This window comes from Manihot esculenta, chromosome 4 (genome assembly GCF_001659605.2).
Source record: "Manihot esculenta cultivar AM560-2 chromosome 4, M.esculenta_v8, whole genome shotgun sequence".
NCBI classification, from domain to species: domain Eukaryota; kingdom Viridiplantae; phylum Streptophyta; class Magnoliopsida; order Malpighiales; family Euphorbiaceae; genus Manihot; species Manihot esculenta.
Genome location: NC_035164.2, coordinates 1299130 through 1318956, shown reverse-complemented (window position 1 = coordinate 1318956; position 19827 = coordinate 1299130). Strand labels below are relative to the sequence as shown.

The 19827-nt window shown below is 31.3% G+C and overlaps 1 protein-coding gene and 1 pseudogene across 4 annotated transcripts; both read left to right on the top strand.

The window, feature by feature from the left end:
- The first annotated feature begins 425 nt into the window (after window positions 1–425).
- Window positions 426–11727, top strand: LOC110612879 (DNA repair protein RAD5A). Of its 4 annotated transcripts, none has more exons than XR_002487531.2 (21): window positions 427–1181; window positions 1396–1529; window positions 1757–1892; window positions 2026–2079; window positions 2157–2303; window positions 2385–2536; window positions 2624–2708; window positions 2798–3067; window positions 3471–3617; window positions 3702–3857; window positions 4746–4813; window positions 6512–6634; window positions 6718–6817; window positions 7253–7365; window positions 7939–8217; window positions 8366–8566; window positions 9032–9125; window positions 9256–9327; window positions 10588–10686; window positions 10923–11125; window positions 11370–11727. XR_002487531.2 is itself a non-coding variant. In XM_021753715.2 (20 exons), exons 1-20 carry the CDS (start codon window positions 627–629, stop codon window positions 11043–11045), a joined length of 3093 nt encoding a protein of 1030 aa, XP_021609407.1. In that variant the 5' UTR covers window positions 426–626; the 3' UTR covers window positions 11046–11727. The 4 variants fall into 4 exon arrangements, 2 of the variants coding, with proteins under 2 accessions (XP_021609407.1, XP_021609406.1); XR_002487529.2 differs by having other exon boundaries at window positions 428–1181; window positions 11262–11727; XM_021753715.2 differs by having other exon boundaries at window positions 426–1181; window positions 1772–1892; window positions 10923–11727.
- A 4420-nt stretch (window positions 11728–16147) lies between these two features.
- LOC122723518 lies at window positions 16148–19313 on the top strand (annotated as a pseudogene).
- Window positions 19314–19827: the final 514 nt, after the last annotated feature.

Here is a 19827-nt window from a genome sequence, read left to right as displayed (position 1 = left end):
TTTAGAGTGGATTCAAAAGTGCCTTTGATTTTATAATTTAATCAATTTATTTTTTTATTGATTTTTTCTTAATTTTAGAGTGAATTGAAAGTGTCTTTAATCCTATAATTTAATTAATTTATTTTTCTATTAATAACTAGTAGCTCTCTTTTAATAAATTATAACTGCGTAAACTCTGAATTTTATTTTTCAATAAACTTAGTTATTCTTTAATTTGAATATTGGATTTTATTTTATTTTTGTTACAGCTTATATTTATTTGTTAGCCTTAAGTTGTAATGCACCGATATATATATATATCCATCCTTCCCACCAAGAAATGAAACAATTCATCTTTAAAAAAGCTATTAAAGCAAAAATTACCCATCAGGATTCAGACTACATACATAGAAAAAGGCGGGAAATATGACGTGTAATTAAAGGGTACCTGACAATGACATGCTTCCACATTGTATAATGCCCGCCATTTCTCAAAAGCTTTCTTCACTTGCACAACCTGCGCGTTCTGGCACCAATTCGATCCGTTGATCTCCATTTTCCCTCCAAAATCTCAACTAATCTAAAATCCAAATTCGTCTAGAAGTTTAGGGTTAGGGTTTTGCTTTTGATTTGCAAATAACGGTCTAATGGGAAACAAAGTCACTGACGAGCTGCTCTCCACTGTTCGGTCTATCGTTGGCTGTGACTTCTCCGATATGGACATCATCAGAGCTCTCCACCTTGCAAACTATGACCCTACCGCAGCTATCAACATCATATTTGACACCCCTAATTTCAATTCTAAATTTAATCCCCAAATTCCTAAAACCCCAAATTCAAGCACAAAGTGTAAACCTAAACCTACCCCTGACAAGCCGACAGTGGTAGATAAGGAGAATGAGGATAATTTAGGTGTTTCTTGCAGCGGAATTACTAGGGGTGAGGTTGATGTTAATGGTGAGAATTTGTGTCCTTCGGGTTACGTTGGTAGTGAGTGGTGGTATGTCGGTGGCGGAGTAGTGGCGGGGCTGTCAACGTGTAAGGGGAGGAAAGTGAAGGCTGGTGATGAAGTTATATTCACATTTCCAACAAAGAGTAGTAATTCAAGTTCTCCTTCTCCCAGGAAGGTTTTTGGGAAGGGGAGGCTGGCAGCTGCATCTTGTTCGGAGATAGTGAGGTTTTCCACTAGAGATGGTGGAGAAGTATGTTACTAAATGTTTTGTTTCTCAGTTAGTAGTTGCTCAGCATTTCTTTTAATTTTGAAATGAATATGTTTGGAATGATAGTTAATGATGCCCTTTTGAGGAAATGTTCGTACAAATTTCCTGGCTAAACGTTAGCACTTTTGAGATGCTATGTAAGTCGTATGTAAAAGTGATTTCTAAGGCTGTTGTTGATTCTGAGTGGCTGTGGCAGGTTGGTCGAATACCTAATGAGTGGGCTCGATGTCTGTTGCCTCTTGTGAGAGATAAGAAGGTTAGAGTTGAAGGATGTTGTAGATCTGCTCCTGATGTACTGGGGATAATGGATACCATTCTGTTATCAATAAGGTGAGCTCAGCTCAGATGTGCAGATTTCTCTTCTTTACTTAACCATGCGGTGCTTTTGATTATAGTCATGTATTGTTAATTCGTCAGACAGTGTTTGTGCTGTTGCACAGTTAATGATGCAGCAACGGCTCACAAATGATGACACAGTATCTTTGCTATCGTATGGGTTTATATTATGTTTGCTAGGTACGATATACAGTTACTGATGAATCTTGACCTTGTGCCAGTGTATACATTGACAGCACTATGTTCCTCAAGCACAAGAAGACCTCACTTAAGGCAGCCAGCCATTCTACCGAGGAAACAATTGTTCATCCTCTTCCAAATTTATTCCGTTTGCTTGGATTGACCCCTTTTAAGAAGGTGATAGTTTGCTGTTTGACACCTTAACTCTTTAATCCTTTTCTGCAAAGCTGAATATTATAAACATGAATTGTGCTGCCTAGCACTGACTTTTACCATTCAAATGTTTTAATGGACTTCTTGTCACGATTAGGCAGAATTCACACCTGCTGATTTGTACACAAAGAAGCGACCTTTGAACTCAAAGGTAAAGAAAGGTATCATATGCTTTTTCCAATCCTTTCATTCTCACAGTTTAATCAAGCTAGTTTTTTACCTGAACAGGATGGGTCTGGTATTCCTGTGTCACTGTTACATGTCAACAACTCAAAGAATCAATCACAAACTGGAAATCAAGTTGAAAATGAGGAGTCCCTTTCTGATGCTGATCTCGACAATATTGTTGGTGTTGGGAATAATTCTGAGTTAGAGGTATTGCTATTTATGAGAAAATCTCAACTGTGTTAATGAAACTGAAAAATGCTGAATTAATTTAGAGTTATTGTGGTTTAGGAAATGGATCCTCCTAGTACACTTCAGTGTGAACTTCGACCCTACCAAAAGCAGGCCTTGTATTGGATGATTCAGTTAGAGAAGGGAAACTATGCAGATGAGGGAGCTACAACTCTTCATCCATGTTGGGAGGCTTATCATCTAGCTGACAAGTATGTTGATTTGTATAGTGTTCAATATACATACAACTTACAAACACATGCTATAAGATTGTTTTTATCGAGGTTTTCTTCTTGTAGGAGGAATCTTGTTGTCTATTTGAATACGTTTTCAGGTGATGCTACAATAGAATTTCCAAGCACACTTCAAATGGCCAGGGGAGGAGTATGTTCTTTTGCATCCCAATTTTATTGAAACTTACAGTCAACATTCTTGCTATCTACAGTAAATTGACTAGATTGTGCTGTTGAAAGATTCTGGCAGATGCTATGGGACTCGGGAAGACCATCATGACCATATCCCTTCTGCTTGCTCAATCAGAAAGGGATGGGTCATCAAGTAATGGATCTTTGAGTCAGCTTTCAAATGAAGATGGTGAGATTGGTGATACTTCAGATTTGCCAAATCCTCTGAAAAAGGCTACAAAATTTTCTGGCTTTGATAAGTTGATGAAGCAAAAGAAAATTCTTGTACATGGTGGCAATCTGATTATATGCCCTATGACTCTTTTGGGCCAGTGGAAGGTACTTTTGTTGCCATCTTGATGGTTATTGTGTTCGACATTTGTTCATTTGTCGCTGTTTTCCTGTTTCCCTTTATCATAAACTTAAGGCTTGTTTGAAATTATTGTTCAACTGATATTGATACAAAACCACTTTAAATAAGTTAGATGCTACTTTTATTTTGAGTTAAATGTGACATTTTGTTAGTTAGAAAAACTTCAGAACGTCTAAACAACATTTTCAAAATGCTTTTTTCATCCCCAAATAGCATCTATTTGGTTCATGTTCAAAAAGCAGGTTAGACCACAATGCCTAACATGCTCTTAATTTTTGACTCTTGTTGGTTTCATAAGTGTGAAAGTGTTACGTTGTTAACTCATGCCTTATTGTTCTTGTTCCTAAGAGTATTTGAGTGTATTGTCAGGCAGAGATAGAAACTCACACACAACCTGGTTCTTTATCTATATATATTCACTATGGACAAAGTAGAACAAAGGATGCAAAGCTTCTGGCCCAGAATGATGTTGTAATAACTACATATGGAGTATTAGCATCAGAGTTTTCAGCAGAGGTAGTTCCTATATGTGTTTGCATAATTGTTTATAAGTTACACCTGAACTAAAGCATTCTTCTTTTTTTCCTATATACTTTTTAGAATGCTGAAGAGAATGGGGGACTCTATTCAATTCAGTGGTATAGAGTGATTCTTGATGAGGCACATACCATAAAATCTTCAAGAAGTCAAATTTCCATTGCTGCTGCTGCTCTAGTTGCTGAGTGTCGCTGGTGTCTTACTGGCACTCCTATCCAAGTAATGTGTTTCCTTCATGTCTGTATAAAAGTTAAAACCATCACTTGTGAAATTTAGATATTTATCGTATAGGAATATTTAAAAAGTTCTAGGCTTATTGTTCCTAGTTAGATTAGTTTAGCATTTTCTTGTTTGGGGAATGCTAATCCTAGTGCTGGTAACTAGTTTTTGTATTATAAATACGTATATCATCTGGGTATTTTAGTATGGTTGAGTCCAGGAGGTTTAAAATTCTGGATTTAGGGTTAATGTTCTCATCTGCTTGGTGGTAGGACTCATAGGGGTAGTCTTAACTTTGAGGTTTTTATTGCATCGACTGTGCATTTAACTGTTGCCTATACCATATACTTACCTCATCAAGCTTTTTATTTTAGTTAGAATTTTGTTTGAAGACCATCTTTACCAAATAAAGTAGATAGGTGCATGAATATCCTTTATCACAAATACGATGCCTGGCAATGAAACCAGTGCATAAGACTAATATAATTGTGAGTAGGTGCCAAATACTATTGTGGTATCAGTGTGGTTTAGTTTTCTGTGCTATATATGTGCATATTTGCTCTGATACATATATGAGTTTTTTTCTTGAAATCATACTCTTCTCATGCTCCAGCTATGCACAATTTCTTCTTCTTCTCGTTCTTTTTTTTTCCTCCTCAATACTTAGAGTGGTTGAGATTTTTATTGGTGAGGTTCAAACCTTGGTGCTTGCTCCTGGAAATGTTCCGACCTTTAATGCAAGATCAAGGCTCCAATTACATTCTAAATTCTAAAGTTAATTTCTGTGCTTGGTGGATGCCAGTATCCAGTGGATGGAAAATTTAATTCATTGAGTAGGTGTTTGGCTTTTTAAACGTTATAGCTCCTGATGCATATTTCACATCTCAGAATAACCTGGAGGACATCTATAGCCTGCTTCGGTTTTTGAAGGTGGAGCCTTGGGAAAGTTGGGCATGGTAAGATATCCAATTCTCACCAAATATACTTGTTGTCATTTGTATATTTCCAATATTGGTTTCAGAAGTGATGATGTTGGTTACTGTTAAGTATTGAAAATGGTTTAGGATGTTCAAGTGGCTTTTGTTCCAATTTCTAGAACTTCTCATTGCTATTTATTTTGGCCTAAAAGGACGTAGGAATTCAGTATCATTGCCTTGGAACAATCGGGCAGTGTTGAAAAGAGAATTGTCTATAGTAGCAGAAGTAGATGATAACCATTGATTATAAATCAATTTAGTAACCTTCAAAACCTTGTTGAATCTTAGAAGAAGAATGTGTCTCTGTGATTTTAGGTCCTTGGGATTTTTTTCCTTCCATTATTTGTAGACAATGGAAACTAGAACTAGTATAGCTGAACATTCTGTGGAAATTTCAAACTAGGCTGTTTTTACTCCTAAATTTTAATTTCTCTACCAGCTGTACCCACTTGTTTTATTTAGGCATGTGAATTTTACAACTTCATTCTGGTTGTTTAGACAGTCGCATGCATGCAAACATGCTCACTCAGACATGGAAGGTGGGGGGGCGGGAGGGAGAGAGAGGTGTGGACAAATCAACAAAATGTTAACCTACGTATGCGGAAGTAGATAAATATGCAGCAAATACTGGTCTTGGAAGGTTATTTTTAGAGCCATGGATGTTTCGTTCTGGGAATGATTGAACTCCCTGGGTTCCAGAAGATTCTATGTTTATTTGAGAGTTGATGTGGTTGGATCATCAATTTAGATTGTGGTCATGGCCATGTTTGTGGTCGCGGGTAACATGGACATGCCTACAATGGCAGTAACATAATGATAACGGCTTGGTGCTTTGCAAATTCTTCTAAAAAATTTGCAAAGTTCATGAAATAAATTGATATTGATAGATATGATATAAGTAAGACTAATATACGCAATTATATAGTAAGCATAAAAACATCAAGTAAGGACAATATAACGTAAATAGCATTAAGTTTTCTTTCATTTGTATCTAAAATAATTACATAGAGTGTAGATAGCAAATAACTAACCTTATTAAATTTATAACTTCGCCCAAAAATTGCAACTTATATAGCATTATCAAATAATAATTAAGTATAAAATTTCATATCAAGTTATTTTATAATTAATTTAATGATATTTATAATAAAATGAATTTCCGAAATATAGTTCAAAATAAGAAAAAGAAAAAGAAAATCACAGAACGGACACACTAATAGCTCAAAGTATAATTTTAATTCAAAACTAAGCTCAATTTGAGCTTTAATTGAAAAAAATACAAAAAAAGCTAAATGCAGCAAATAATAAAATCAAAAGTAAAGAACAGAAAAATAGAGGTAGTTTATGGTGAATCTTAGTTTATAAGGAGAAAGATGTGGGAAGAATGAGTTATTTGAGTGAAAATAGGAGAGATTCCCAAAAAAAGGGAGGTCTTGGAGATCATGGGATTGCAGAATGCATTTCCTTCTTCTGTTTGGCATGTAATTTAAGGGGATGTGTTATTGGTAACGGCCTTTACTTGTCAGTAATTGCCATTACACCTACAGATTTTGGGGGGCCTGTAAATAACAAGGAAATGGGAAATGCCCCCCAAAATCCCATTACATAACAACGTAACGGCTGTTATTTAATTCCATGGTTGGATACTTGGTTAATTTGTTTTCTTTTATGGTGTAGGTGGAATAAACTTGTCCAAAAACCATTTGAGGAGGGTGATGAGAGAGGACTGAAGTTGGTACAATCCATCTTAAAGCCGATTATGTTAAGGAGAACAAAGTCTAGCACAGATCAAGAAGGCAGGTAAATGTGCTGGCTAAGATTGTAGTTCATCATCCTCTCTTAGCCTCTTTTATATTCATCTCTGAAAGTTTTGCTTATTTCAGGCCAATTCTAGTTCTCCCTCCTGCAGAGATTCAGGTGGTATATTGTGAACTGACAGAAGCAGAACGAGATTTCTACGAGGCTTTGTTTAAAAGATCCAAGGTTTATAATTGTTTTGATGACTGCATTTCATGTGAATTTATTGGGTTAAGTTTACTATTACCTATCGAACTATTCACTAATTTAAGTATGATAAAGAATCACTAAGCTTCAATTTGTGTTGGAAAAAATGATCAACTATCTTTGTTTTCAATAAGGTCAATCTTTGGTGGATTTTTTCTTTCCAAAAATAGTTCTGCAATTAAAAATGGACTATTTTTTAGACAACACAAAGTAATTAGGTAAATTCTCTAAATATTTAGCAATAGAGATTAGAGACATGGTTGAATCAACAATTGAAGTTAAGTGACTTTATTGATACAAAATTAAGGTTTCATTGTGTTCAAATCTAGTTTCCATGGATGAAAATAATGCAATTTTATTTGGAATGGATCTCTGTCTTCTTTTTGCATGACATGTTGATTGGAATCTCCTCAGGTGAAGTTTGATCAGTTTGTAGAGCAAGGACGAGTTCTTCATAATTATGCTTCTATCTTGGAGTTACTTTTACGCCTTCGCCAATGTTGTGATCATCCATTTCTTGTGATGAGGTGTGGACATTCTTCTTAGCTTGCCCCTGGTTTGCTTGTATTTTTATCTAAATGATGATGTCGTTGTTATGAAAGGATTTTTTTTTGTTGGGGGGGGGGGGGGTAAGGGGTTACTCCTACTTAAACTATTATTATATGCTTCTGCAAATGCTCTTTGGATGACTAGAAAGTATGGAAAGAACCTCTTACTATGTTGATTTGGACAAGGAACTCAATTTCACTGCTAATTTCTTTGTAAAATACTTAAATGTTTTTTTCTTTTTTCACATAAATGAACTGGAAATTTCTACGGCATCAGTATGAAAGTTCCCTCCTACAATACTTTGTCCAAACTTGCTAATGTTTGCAATTATTAATTTTATTTGGTTGCTCATTTAATTGTTATTTCATTGCCATCAGCATCATTATATAACAGAAATTCAATTCTTGTCTGGGTTAAAACTGGCCAACTGTGCTAGATACTGCATGTCCATACAGTCACTTTCTGTGACTACTATGACACATTTCTTTTCACATCTTTATTTCAAGAAATGCATAACTATATTGTTGGTGATGGTTACTTTTACATGCCAGTCGAGGTGATACACAAGAATATTCTGACCTAAACAAGCTAGCAAAACGCTTCCTTAAAGGTGGCCAGGATGCCCAAGATACAGAAGGCAGAAATGTGCCTTCACGGGCATACATTCAAGAGGTTGTGGAAGAGTTGCGCAAGGGGGAACAAGGAGAATGTCCAATATGTCTTGAAGCATTTGAAGATGCAGTGTTGACTCCATGTGCTCATCGCTTATGTAGAGAATGTCTATTGGCAAGCTGGAAAAATCCTAATTCTGGTTTATGTCCTGTTTGTAGGTATGTTCAAGCAGCCATTATGGTTTCATCTCTATGATTACAATCAATTGTATTCCATTTAGTTTATATTTTATTCTCAATGAAATCCTTTTATTATAAACTCTTCTTTTTCTTAAAGCCCAGATTGTTGTATTTTTCTGCTCTGTAGGAAAACCATCAATAGACAAGAGCTGATTACAGCTCCAACTGACAGTCGGTTTCAGATTGATATTGAAAAAAGTTGGGTGGAATCATCCAAAGTTAATGTCCTTTTGCAAGAACTTGAAAATCTTCGCTTATCAGGATCTAAGAGTATTCTCTTCAGCCAGTGGACTGCCTTTCTGGATCTCTTACAAATTCCTCTTTCTAGGTATGAATTCCTAGCTGCTTAAATTTTTTTGAAGTATTGTGGATGGTTGTATGAGAACTCTGATAATTTATTGTAATTTTCACTTCTAAGTTGTATGCTGTATTCAACTAGATTTACATGGAGCTCCTGCTAGGGTAAGTTCCATTTTAGAAACTGTCTAGCCTAGCAGTCTAGCTATCTATTATAAGAATAAGATTGCTAGACTAAATGCTTCTGACCTGTTAGGTCTTCATATGTCCATATGAACACAATACTGATTTATTCAGCTTCATTAGTTGTGAAGGGATTAATTGCAGTTGCCTTATAAATGTTTTAACTTGATAACTTTTCCTTGGTTCTTTTCTTGTCCCCTAGATGTTCACATTCTCTTGAAAATTTCTATCTTCTTTTATGCATGTGTATGTTCAGAGGTTTCTCATTTTGGCTATCCACTGTGGGTATTAATATAGTTCTCATTCTGGCCAGGAGTAATATTCCATTTGTTCGTTTGGATGGGACTCTAAGCCAGCAGCAGCGTGAAAGAGTTATAAAACAGTTCTCAGAAGATGACACTATCCTGGTATGTGGATCTGCCTGTCCTTTTCTCCCCTTTCTTAATGATTTTATATTTTCCACTTCTGTGAGAGCAGTTGTAGTGGATGGTCTGGTAGAAGTTGCGTTTATCATCTTAATGGTGGTTGTCTGTTCAGGTATTATTGATGTCATTGAAGGCTGGAGGTGTTGGGATAAATCTGACAGCAGCTTCAAATGCCTTTGTCATGGTATGCACAATATTGAACTTTTTTTATTGACTCAACATATAAATTCATCACTAGACTTGTTTATGATGTCCAAGTTAGTTCAGCTTGAATTTTATTGTTAAATTAGGAAAAACTTTATTAGTGTTTATCTCAATTGAGTTCAATCTAAATATATATATATATATATAACAAAAATTATTTTTATATTTTAAAATTTTAATTATTTCTATAATATTTATAAAAGTATGAATGAGGGTCGAACTTCTGTATTTATATTATTTATGATCTAAAATTTTTAAAAGTTATTCTACTTATACCAAGAATTCAATTTTATAGTTCTATAATTCTAGGCCTCAAACCAAAAGGTATGCATTTATTTCATTTATATTTAATTATAAATTATAATTCCTTTTTACTATTTTTCTTCTTCATATTTCCTTTTTCATTATATTTAAGATAATATAATATAATTTTGTTTTCATGTTTCCTTCTCATTCTTTTTTTCTATTTATATTGTATTCTTATAATATATTTTGTTATCATATTTATTCTAATTCTATTTTAATTTGTATTTACTAATATGTTTATAAAAGGAGCTTTAATCAATCCCTTTTCAATTTGAGTCAAACCTTTAAATTAATTCGAATTTAATTTGTACTAATCCTATTTTAGTTTCTACTAAACTACTAATTATGGTTTTCTTTTAATTTGTATTCAAATTGCATTACTTTTTTCTCATTGTATATTCAACTAATTTTTGTAGCATTGGCATGCTCAGAAAAGATTTTTAGCTCAACTATATTCTATTAGGATAATTTGAATATATAATAATAGCCCCTCAAAATATATAGACAATAATATAGTTAATAAATTTTAAATTAGTTTTATATATAATGTTGGCCCTCCCAGAAAGAAATTTCCCGGCTCTATCCTTGAACTCTCTCTCTATATATATTTTTCAATAGATTGTGAAGTAGTGCTGCAGATGGATAAATATTTTGCTTTATTTTTTTCTTTCTGTATATTTGTGCACATTTATTTGTTGAAGAAATTTATAGCTTCTAGTATTTAATAGCTTAGTATCAAAATATGATGAAATTAAAGACACATATTAAGCTGTTAATATAGTTTCATTGTACATTCTATATGTGAAAAAGTTTGCTAGTTGCTTCTTCACTCTTGGAGTTGATGTTTGTTCTGGTTGACTTTATCATGCGAACTTTCCCTCTTATACTGTTGTGCTTTTTATGGCCAATAGATTAACATTCAAGTGTTTTGCAGGATCCTTGGTGGAATCCAGCTGTAGAGGAACAAGCTGTGATGCGGATTCATCGCATTGGACAAACAAAACAAGTGAAGATCAAGCGGTTCATTGTAAAGGTATCCTTGAAATGGGTTCATATTGTTGGAGCTTGTTTGTTTAATTTTCTTCTACTGCTCTAGTGCCACTGGTAATAAAGCTTTTGAGAGAAGCTGCCTCAGCTGAACTGTCATGTTTAAGAATAGTGACAAATTAAAAAGGAACTATGACTCGTACTTGGTCTTTGTCACTTTCCCAAGTTTAATTGATGTGATTCTGCTTGTGCATAAATATATATATAATACATGGATGGCAGGGAACTGTTGAGGAAAGAATGGAGGCAGTGCAAGCACGCAAGCAGCGGATGATTTCTGGTGCCTTGACTGATGAAGAAGTTCGAACTGCGCGAATTGAAGAGCTGAAAATGCTTTTTACATAGGCTTACTGCAGTGAATAGAGAGGTCTAAATGCTGATTCAGGATGGCATTCTCCTCAGCTTTATGAGTTCCTGGAATCAAGGTACATAGAAAGCAAATGTGCTTTTTGGTTTTCTTCTTCTTTGCTGATGGCATTCTCCTCAGCTTTACGAGTTCCTGGAATCATGGTACATAGAAAGCAAATGTGCTTTTTGGTTTTCTTTTTTGCGTGGCACCAGATAATTGGAGGAGCATGGCTCCATGGTGAGGCTCCACTGGCAGATCACCGAGTTGGTTGTCCAATTATCACATCCTTGATTATTTAACGAAACTGAGATTTATTCCAGGCCAAAATGAAATTTAGCTTCTGGGTATTGAAGGATTCGATGGGCTCTTCGTCATGATAAGAGGCCAATCTTCTTTGGTTGCTCAACTGAGAAGTGAGTAAAATTTTCATTTTATGGTTATACCTTTATAATCATGTGTACATACCATGTTGTTAGAGAATTTGGAAGTTGCTGATTATATTCAAATGCGTTTGGTTTATAGTATTGCATTGTGCAAAATACCAATTTGCATTTTTATTTTCCTACAAAAGGAAAATCAGTGTTACTTGTATGTAATTCTAGAATTTAACTTATGCTTGGATTGTGTATTTTACTCATCTTTTGTTATATATATAGAATTTGACTAAATATATGTTTATATCCATGTATTATTTTATGCTAGTCCATTGAGCCTCTAAACTAAAATTGTAATTTATTAAATATTTAAATTTATAAAAATTATAATAATTAAATACGTAGTTTGTTTATTTTTAATTATATCCAAAGTTTTATTGAATTTTGTCGGTTTATAATATTTGAGAATATAGTTAGCATTTTCTTTTTTATATCATTACAAGATAGATGAATAGATAAAAATATCTGAATTCAAGATTCTCTCTTCTCTACACTTCTATACAAAGTGAGAGTAGTAAGTTAATGGCAAAAAGATTAAATTTGTCTTTAAACTATGTAGAAAGATAAAAATATTAAATTTTATTTTTTAATTTAAAATTACTTTTAAATTATTATTAAAAAAATTAAATAAAATTAAAAAATATCAAATAAATAGAGTAAAATTAAATTTGCACTTTAAAATTATAATAAATAATGATTTTATTTGATATTTTAATAATAGTTTAGAAGAAATTTGTAGTAAAATTTGAAAGTAATGATCATTGTTATATAGTTAAAAGAGTAAATTTAATTAGATTACCTTCGGATTTATTTTATTTGGATATATTTAACTAATTTGTAGCACCTGAAAAGTTTTTGCTTTCTATTTTATTTTATTTTATTTTTCTTTTCGAAATGCTTTCTATTTATTGGTATTAAGTCTATTGGAGTTGGCTACTTGCATGAGAGTAAATGAAGGGTCAATTTATTTTTATCCTCTAAAATTAGATGGACAATATTAGGAAGCTCTAGTTGTTTCACAATTAAAATATGTTTGTATCTTATTTTCGTCAATTAAAAAGTCAATTTATTGTTTTTTAAATCAATAAATAATAAGCTGGTGGTCAAAGGTATATATTTTTTTTATTGGATCAACAAGGTATAATTAATTTTATAAATGTTATAATAAATAATATAATATAATTATAAGTGTATTCACAAGTTTAATTTGATAATAAATATATTTGAATAAATTTAAGAGATTTTATATTCTACTCTTAAATTGAAAAAAAAAATATAATTATAAGTAAAATAAATGAAAAATGAATTATTTTTGACATTCTTGATTTTTTGAACTAGGAAACAAACAGATTCCCAGTCACTATTATATATATATATATAAAAAAGCAAAGGAAAAGGCCTTCATTCTCTTTTCGTTTACTATTCATATTTTTTTAGGAATTTTTTGAATTTTCTCTATTTTTCTATATTTTAACCAATTAACATTTTAAAAATTAAATTTAATAATTATTTATGTTTATAATTAATTATGGCTTTGATATATTTTAATTATATTAATTATATCCTTAAATATGGAAAGTGCACTGTATGTAACCGTTTTTCTTTCTTACTTATTTATTAGTTTTAAATGTTAAGTAAGAGAATGTATTATTATATTATTTGTAAGAAAATAAATTATATATATACATACTTTTTAATTAATATATTTTACTGCCATAATTTTAATCATTAAAATAATAAAAATATTTTTTATTATATTAATTAGCCATTATAAAAATGTATAAATGAATAATTTTAAAACTATATAAAGCTTCAAAATTTTATGAATAAGATAAACAATTATTCTATTTGTCTACTTTTTTTTTAACGTAGTGACTTTCAATATTTAAAATTTTATTAGTTTTAGATGTCAGGACATATTATTATATTATGTATAGAAAAATAAATTATATATATATACACTTCTTAATTAAAATGTTTTCCTGATATAATTTTAATCATTAAAAATAAATTTTTTTTTCTTTGGTTATATTAATTAGCAATTATAAAAATTTATAAGTGAATAATTTTAAAACTATATAGAACTTAAAAATTTTATCAACAGACAAGATAAACGATTCTTCTATTTGTTTAAAATTATATTTTTGTTTTTTAGAATTTTTTGATTTTTAAAATTCTTTCTTTATATTTTAATTGAATTAATTAGTATATCTTAAAAATTAATACTTATTTCAACCCATAAAAATTAGAAATATATCTATTTTCATTTATATGTTAGTGATGTAACTAGGTGTTGGTCCAAAATATATAATTTAGATTGGATTATGTGGTAAAATCTTTGATAATTACGAAACTCTAATACTCGGACTTAATTAATTTTCAATACAGAGGCAAGGTCGATCAAAATGAAAGATGTCCAGTTTTGTATAAGGTTCATTCCGAAAAACTGTCCAAATCTTTTAAAACATTCGGTTATTGTCAAGGACGTTATAAAATAAATCCACAAAACACTTATAATCACGGAATTTTATATTCACTGGCCGATATTAATTGGATTGTTAGAAAAATTAATAACTAATTTTATCTTATTACAGTATAAAAGTGATTTAGATAGAATGAATGAGAAAATAAAATAATGCGGGATAGATAGAGTATTTGCTTTTACATCTAGATATGATATATTTAATTAATAGAATATATTATATATATTGTTATAAAATATATAGATCTAAATCATAAAACATGCACAGTATATCTACTATTTTATTATTATTATTATTATTATTATTTTGAAATTCACAATATATGAACAAGATGTGGTTTCTAAATATTGGAAGAATGATGATTAGAATTGGAATGAAATCATACATTATTTGTCTGGTGAGGGATGTAAGTTGGTGGAAGGTAAGTTTTTTTATAGCTGATATCTGATATCTGATATCTGATATCTGTGATATGGATCAAACAGCATAAAAGCTCACGTGTAATGGTCAGTTTATCGTCAAAATGACATATGACTTGTTGTTCGATGCTTCCTCCTTTGCTTTCAATTTGGTGTGGAAGATGGTTTGGAAAGTCTCGATTTCTCAACGTATTTAGTATTTTGTTTGGATTTTAATTTATAGAAAACTTATGACTAATATGAAAATATGAAAGCATGGTTTTTCATAAAACTAGAGTTATACCTTTTATGGGGTAGTAGTAGAAGACATTCCCTATATTTTTCGTGATTGTCCGATGGCTCAACAATTTTGGTCTCGCGTTTGAAGGCATATCTCTTTTCGTCTTTTCTTATCTATGGATATTATTACTTGGTTCTCTCGGTTACAAGATTTTGAATGTGGGGTCTGAGTTATCTTGTGCATATGTCCTATTTTTAGGTTTGTGGTAGATATGAAAATGGAGGAATAAAGCTGTGTTTTGTAGCATTCACCATTTATTAAGCCAACAAATCAGTTGTTTTAAGTTGCAGTTAGTACAGAATCTCCAAGCTTGATATTTACAAAGTAATAAAGCTCGAAACCGTACCCAAATATTGGTAAACATTGCTTGACAATCTCCCTTACCTAATTGGGTTAAACTAAACACAGATGGGACGGGTAAAGGGAACACAAGAAAAGGAGGTGCAGAGGGTGGGTCTTGCACAACTGGTGTGGAGTATGGTTGAAAGGGTATTATATTCGTATGAGTGTTTGTTCTTCAATGAATGCGGAGATGTATGCTATTTTATTTGGCCTTCAGATAGTATGAAATATGAGAATCAAACAGTTAATGGTAAAAATGAATTCTAAAGTTAGTCTTGATCTAATGGAAGCTGACATAGATAAAAAATTGCGGTATGCTAATATTTTGTATCAATGTTGTTAGCTATTATGCCTCAATTAACTGATAAAATTTAGTCATGTTTATTATTACCCATTTTTGTAACATTTAAAATTTCTAGTTGAAATAATAGTTTAAATAAATAAAAAATATTTATATTAATATAATAATAATTATTTATAAAATAAAATTAAATAAAATATTCATAATGTAAACTAGTTAAAAGAAAATAAAATAATTATTAAAATAAACATAATTATTAAATCAATAAACTAATAAACATAACTAGAATAAAAATAATTAAAATAAACATAATTAATAGCATTTCAAAAATAAACATACTCTTATTAAAATAAACATATTATCTAGTTAATATCTAGTTATATTTTCATCAAATTATAGCAGGATGATATAATTTTTAAGGATAACTTGGAATTTTTATAATTAATAGCATTTAAAAAATAAATTTTTATAAAGTATTCTTATTTAATAAAATAAGTTTTTAAGAATATTTTAATTTGATTTAAATTAATAAATTTATATAAGAATGAGGTTTTTTGAAATTGACAATGAGTTTAATTATTATTATGTTAAATATTTGTATTGAGATTATGTAAAATTAATTAAAAAAAATATAACCATGATATATTATTAATCTTGATTTAAATTCAAGGAAAAATAACAATAATAATTTATCCTAAAATTTTACATCTAACCTTAATAGAAAGATTATTCTTAAGATGTAAATGGAGATGAGAGTTAAAATGTTTACCTTCATTATTATCTAGATATCTATTTTCGTAACCCTAAATTTTTTTTTTTTGAAAAGATTTTTAAATGTGCGGGTTTTTATGCATATAATTCAACGACGTCGTCCTTCATACCAGACCCAAATCCCTAATTTTCATCCCCAAAACATCTCTATCCATTTCTATTGCCGGCTGCTCCGTCGCCAATCAAGAGCGCCGACCACCAGCGATCCAATTTCAATTCTGTCGGTGTAAGCCCATGTAGTTTCCATCACTTTGTACTTCATCATCGTCCTGCTTTATTGGTTGTAATTTTCCGTTTCATTTTAAAATTTTATTAAAAAAAGAAATCTATTTCAGCAGTTTTTTATTGTATTCATCATTGCGTACTAGCAATCCCAATCACTACTAAGTGCAGACGATAGAAAATTAAAAATTCAGTAGAATCTTAGCATTCTTTTACCTCTCTTCTTGGGTATCTGATCCTGAATGGTGATTCAAGTGTGGTTTTACGCATTATAAATTTGTTTTGGCCGTGAATTATGTTCAGAAAACCATTTTTTTTAATAATTTCAACATCATCCCTTAGTATGCACAATGAAGTTCAAAGTGTTCTGTTCATCTTTAATCTGGATAAGAGAATTATTTTTTTATGGTTACATTTATGTTTTGTTTTGCTTTAATTCATTTAGAGTTCACTATTTATTAGTTTAAGTTGAATATTAGAATAAAATTATCAGTGGAATTTTTCTACTTTTCCATGAGCATTTAGAGGATTTTATAGTATTTTTTTTTAATGCTTTATTCAGTTTTTATTTTCACGCGCCATGGCAATAGAATATCATATAGATTTGTTAATCAAAATCCTTAACTTCCCAAAATGACAAACTTTGGCATAAACATTTTATATTTTCAGCATTTTATATGGATAGGTTCTACATGTTTATGTCACCAAAGCAATAATATGCATTTGCAGCTGCCTAGCCTGTCTGGATTCAAGGGGAAAAAGAAAATCCTATTGGACTGAAAGAGGTGGTGATCTATCAAATCCGACCTGCAATTAATACAAGTGAGCAAATATATGAAAGTGTGTAGTTCAAAGACTCAAACTTAGAACTATGGGCTCAGAGAATGAACTATCATCTTCGCAGCGACGATTATCCTGCACTATCTGCTTCGATGCTCTCTGGTTCTGCTATTGTACTTAGCTTCATCCTTACTCTTTTTCTATATTTCAGTATCTTTCCCTTTTTGTAATAATGTGAGACACATGCTTCTGCACCAACTTGAAAATTAGATATTTCCATTTTGGATCTTCCAATCTCAAATTGTTATCCTTTTTTCTTTGGTTTTCAGTTTTGTTCTTATTTAACAATGATTTCTTGAATTAATTATATTGGTTTGTTGTTGTGGTGGGCAGCCCCTGTACATCAGCTGCAACAGTATTATAGGCTAGGAGTTCTTGATAATTGTTCTGAGAAATGGAGCTTTTAGATTGCTTAACCCTAAGACCAAAAAGTCTTCCCAAATGCAGGTACAACTTTTTCAATTTCCAAAATTTAAATTTTTGTATTATCTTCTAGTCACTGCAAGGATTATCTGTTTCCTTGTGTTGGATAACTTAACATTGGATTCTGGATTATAATGGTAGTGTGTTTTAGAGAATGAGAGAGTTATGAACTGTGTGAATATGTAGGTTGTTTTAAGGAAAACCTGTGAATATTCTTCTCCATTCTACCTATTCTTATGACTTGTATTTGTGGGAGAAAGCTTGCCTATTCAAACTTATCAAAATTTAGGTAACTTGGACATACGCATATGGGAGGTTATTAATGAAGTGAAATTTCTATTTGCGCCATCAGTTTTTACTTCCTGAATCAAACATTTTACCATTTTGGCCAGGATAAAGTAGTGTAAAAATGCCAGCAGATGTTGCACTTGTTAGGGGAATGTCACTGCAAATATCATATGCCAATACCATCGGTTATTGGTGCATTTTTACATAGAGATGGTACCTTTAGTCATGGTGCTCAGGCTGATACTACTGAATTCATTCTTAAATTTGGAGTTCCCATGCTGAAACAAAATCCTTGACCTTATGTTTTTGTTCATTTTCTGCATGGTATGGTGTCATAGTTAAAGTATGACCTTACTGTTTGACGTGGTAACTGGTAAGGCAACTTATTGAATATTTTTTTTGTCATTGTTTGTCTCACTTTCTATTAAACCGTTTCATTCTGTGCTCCTTTAACTATGACCTTAATTATGTTTTAGTTCACTTTTTTTTCTTCTTTATTCTCTTTATTAGGCTGACATGATATAAATATGGATAAAGTAGTTTTACACAGTGATGCTTTACATTAGTATTTGAAACTGGTTGTCTAAAGTCTTTTATGTGAAAACGATAGCTGAACGGTTTCTCTAGTAATTTCAATGGATGGGCGGAATTTTTTTTAATTTAAGGCTAACAATTGACGAGCATTGATCAGAGTCATATGCATATATGGTAGATATAACAAAACTTTGTTGGAACATTATAATTCTACAAGGAGAGAGAGTCAATGCGTAAGTATTATATCTCCCATCTGTTGCTTTTGGGCTTTTAGATGTATATAAGATTTCCTTTGGATAAATTCAGAATTTTAAATTTTCATCTTTCTATGGTCTAACTGTTGTCGGCCATTGTTTTTTGAACTAGTTATTGTTTCAGATGTCATGACATTATAACACGTTTTTGTTAAATTACATGGAGTTCGAACCTCAATAGTTGATGCTTGTTAGATATCCTCTTTATTTATTTTTTTCCCTTTAGGTTTCCTTTTATTCTCTGACACTGAGTGTCTTTGCATGGGTTTTAAATGCAGGAAATTCTTGACACCCGTGAGAAAGCCAAGCCCCACATTTGGACTTTTCGGACTCCAAAAGAAGCAGCGTATCACTGGAAAGAGCTGTTTGGACATTTAGATGAAATGGAATAAGGACCCAATTTTAATTTACTGCTTCACTTTAAAGATGTGATGACTATGTTTTGTTGTTGCTTTACCTAAATAAGAGAATATAGGAACATCTCTCTATCTTTTTTTCCCCCTTTTAATGTGTGCTCTTCTTGTTTTCCATTAATAGAAATTATTTGTTTATCTGTGTGAGTTGACAAAGTTCTGAAAGAGCTTGGGATCCAAATGACTACAATACAACAGTGCTCAACTGGTTGAATATACAACCATAATGCATCTTGCTGTAAATTCAAAGTCTTTTTTTTTTCTAAAAAAAAAAGCACTGTACTCAATATTTTCATAGGATGCATCATATTTGGAAATCAAATCCCTTAAATTATTGAAACTATGTAAGATTCATTTGTAACAATTAATAGTTATTTTATTACCAAATTACTGAAAAGATTTTTGATTTATTTTTATTAATTAAGGCAGATACTCTCTTCTTTGTAATTAGTAAAAACAAGTAAATATTGTACCTGTTGCTTACAGAACAAAATCATATAATTTGACATTATTCCTTAAAAACCAATTTATTCACCTAGTCAACTTTGAAAGATTTTAGGGAAATTATGAAGAAAAACCAGTCAAGGCTTCCTGTATGGTGCCTTTTTTATACCCAATAGCTATTTTTTGTTTTTTATTTTTTTTTGTCGAATACCCAAATGTTAGTTCAAAACGCCTTTTTCTTTCGTACACATGGATCATTGTGATAGGTCAAGACTCATGCATTTTCTCTCTCTATATCTCATTGTATATTCATGTGTGTGTGTTTTTATG

What these genes read in the sequence shown, in the direction of transcription:
- LOC110612879 (XM_021753714.2), top strand. Translation starts at nt 627, where the DNA reads ATGGGAAACAAAGTCACTGACGAGCTGCTCTCCACTGTTCGGTCTATC. An exon ending in ACCATTCTGTTATCAATAAG is followed by an intron (nt 1,530 to 1,756) that starts GTGAGCTCAGCT and finishes ACCTTGTGCCAG; the next exon opens with TGTATACATTGACAGCACTA. An exon ending in AGCGACCTTTGAACTCAAAG is followed by an intron (nt 2,080 to 2,156) that starts GTAAAGAAAGGT and finishes TTACCTGAACAG; the next exon opens with GATGGGTCTGGTATTCCTGT.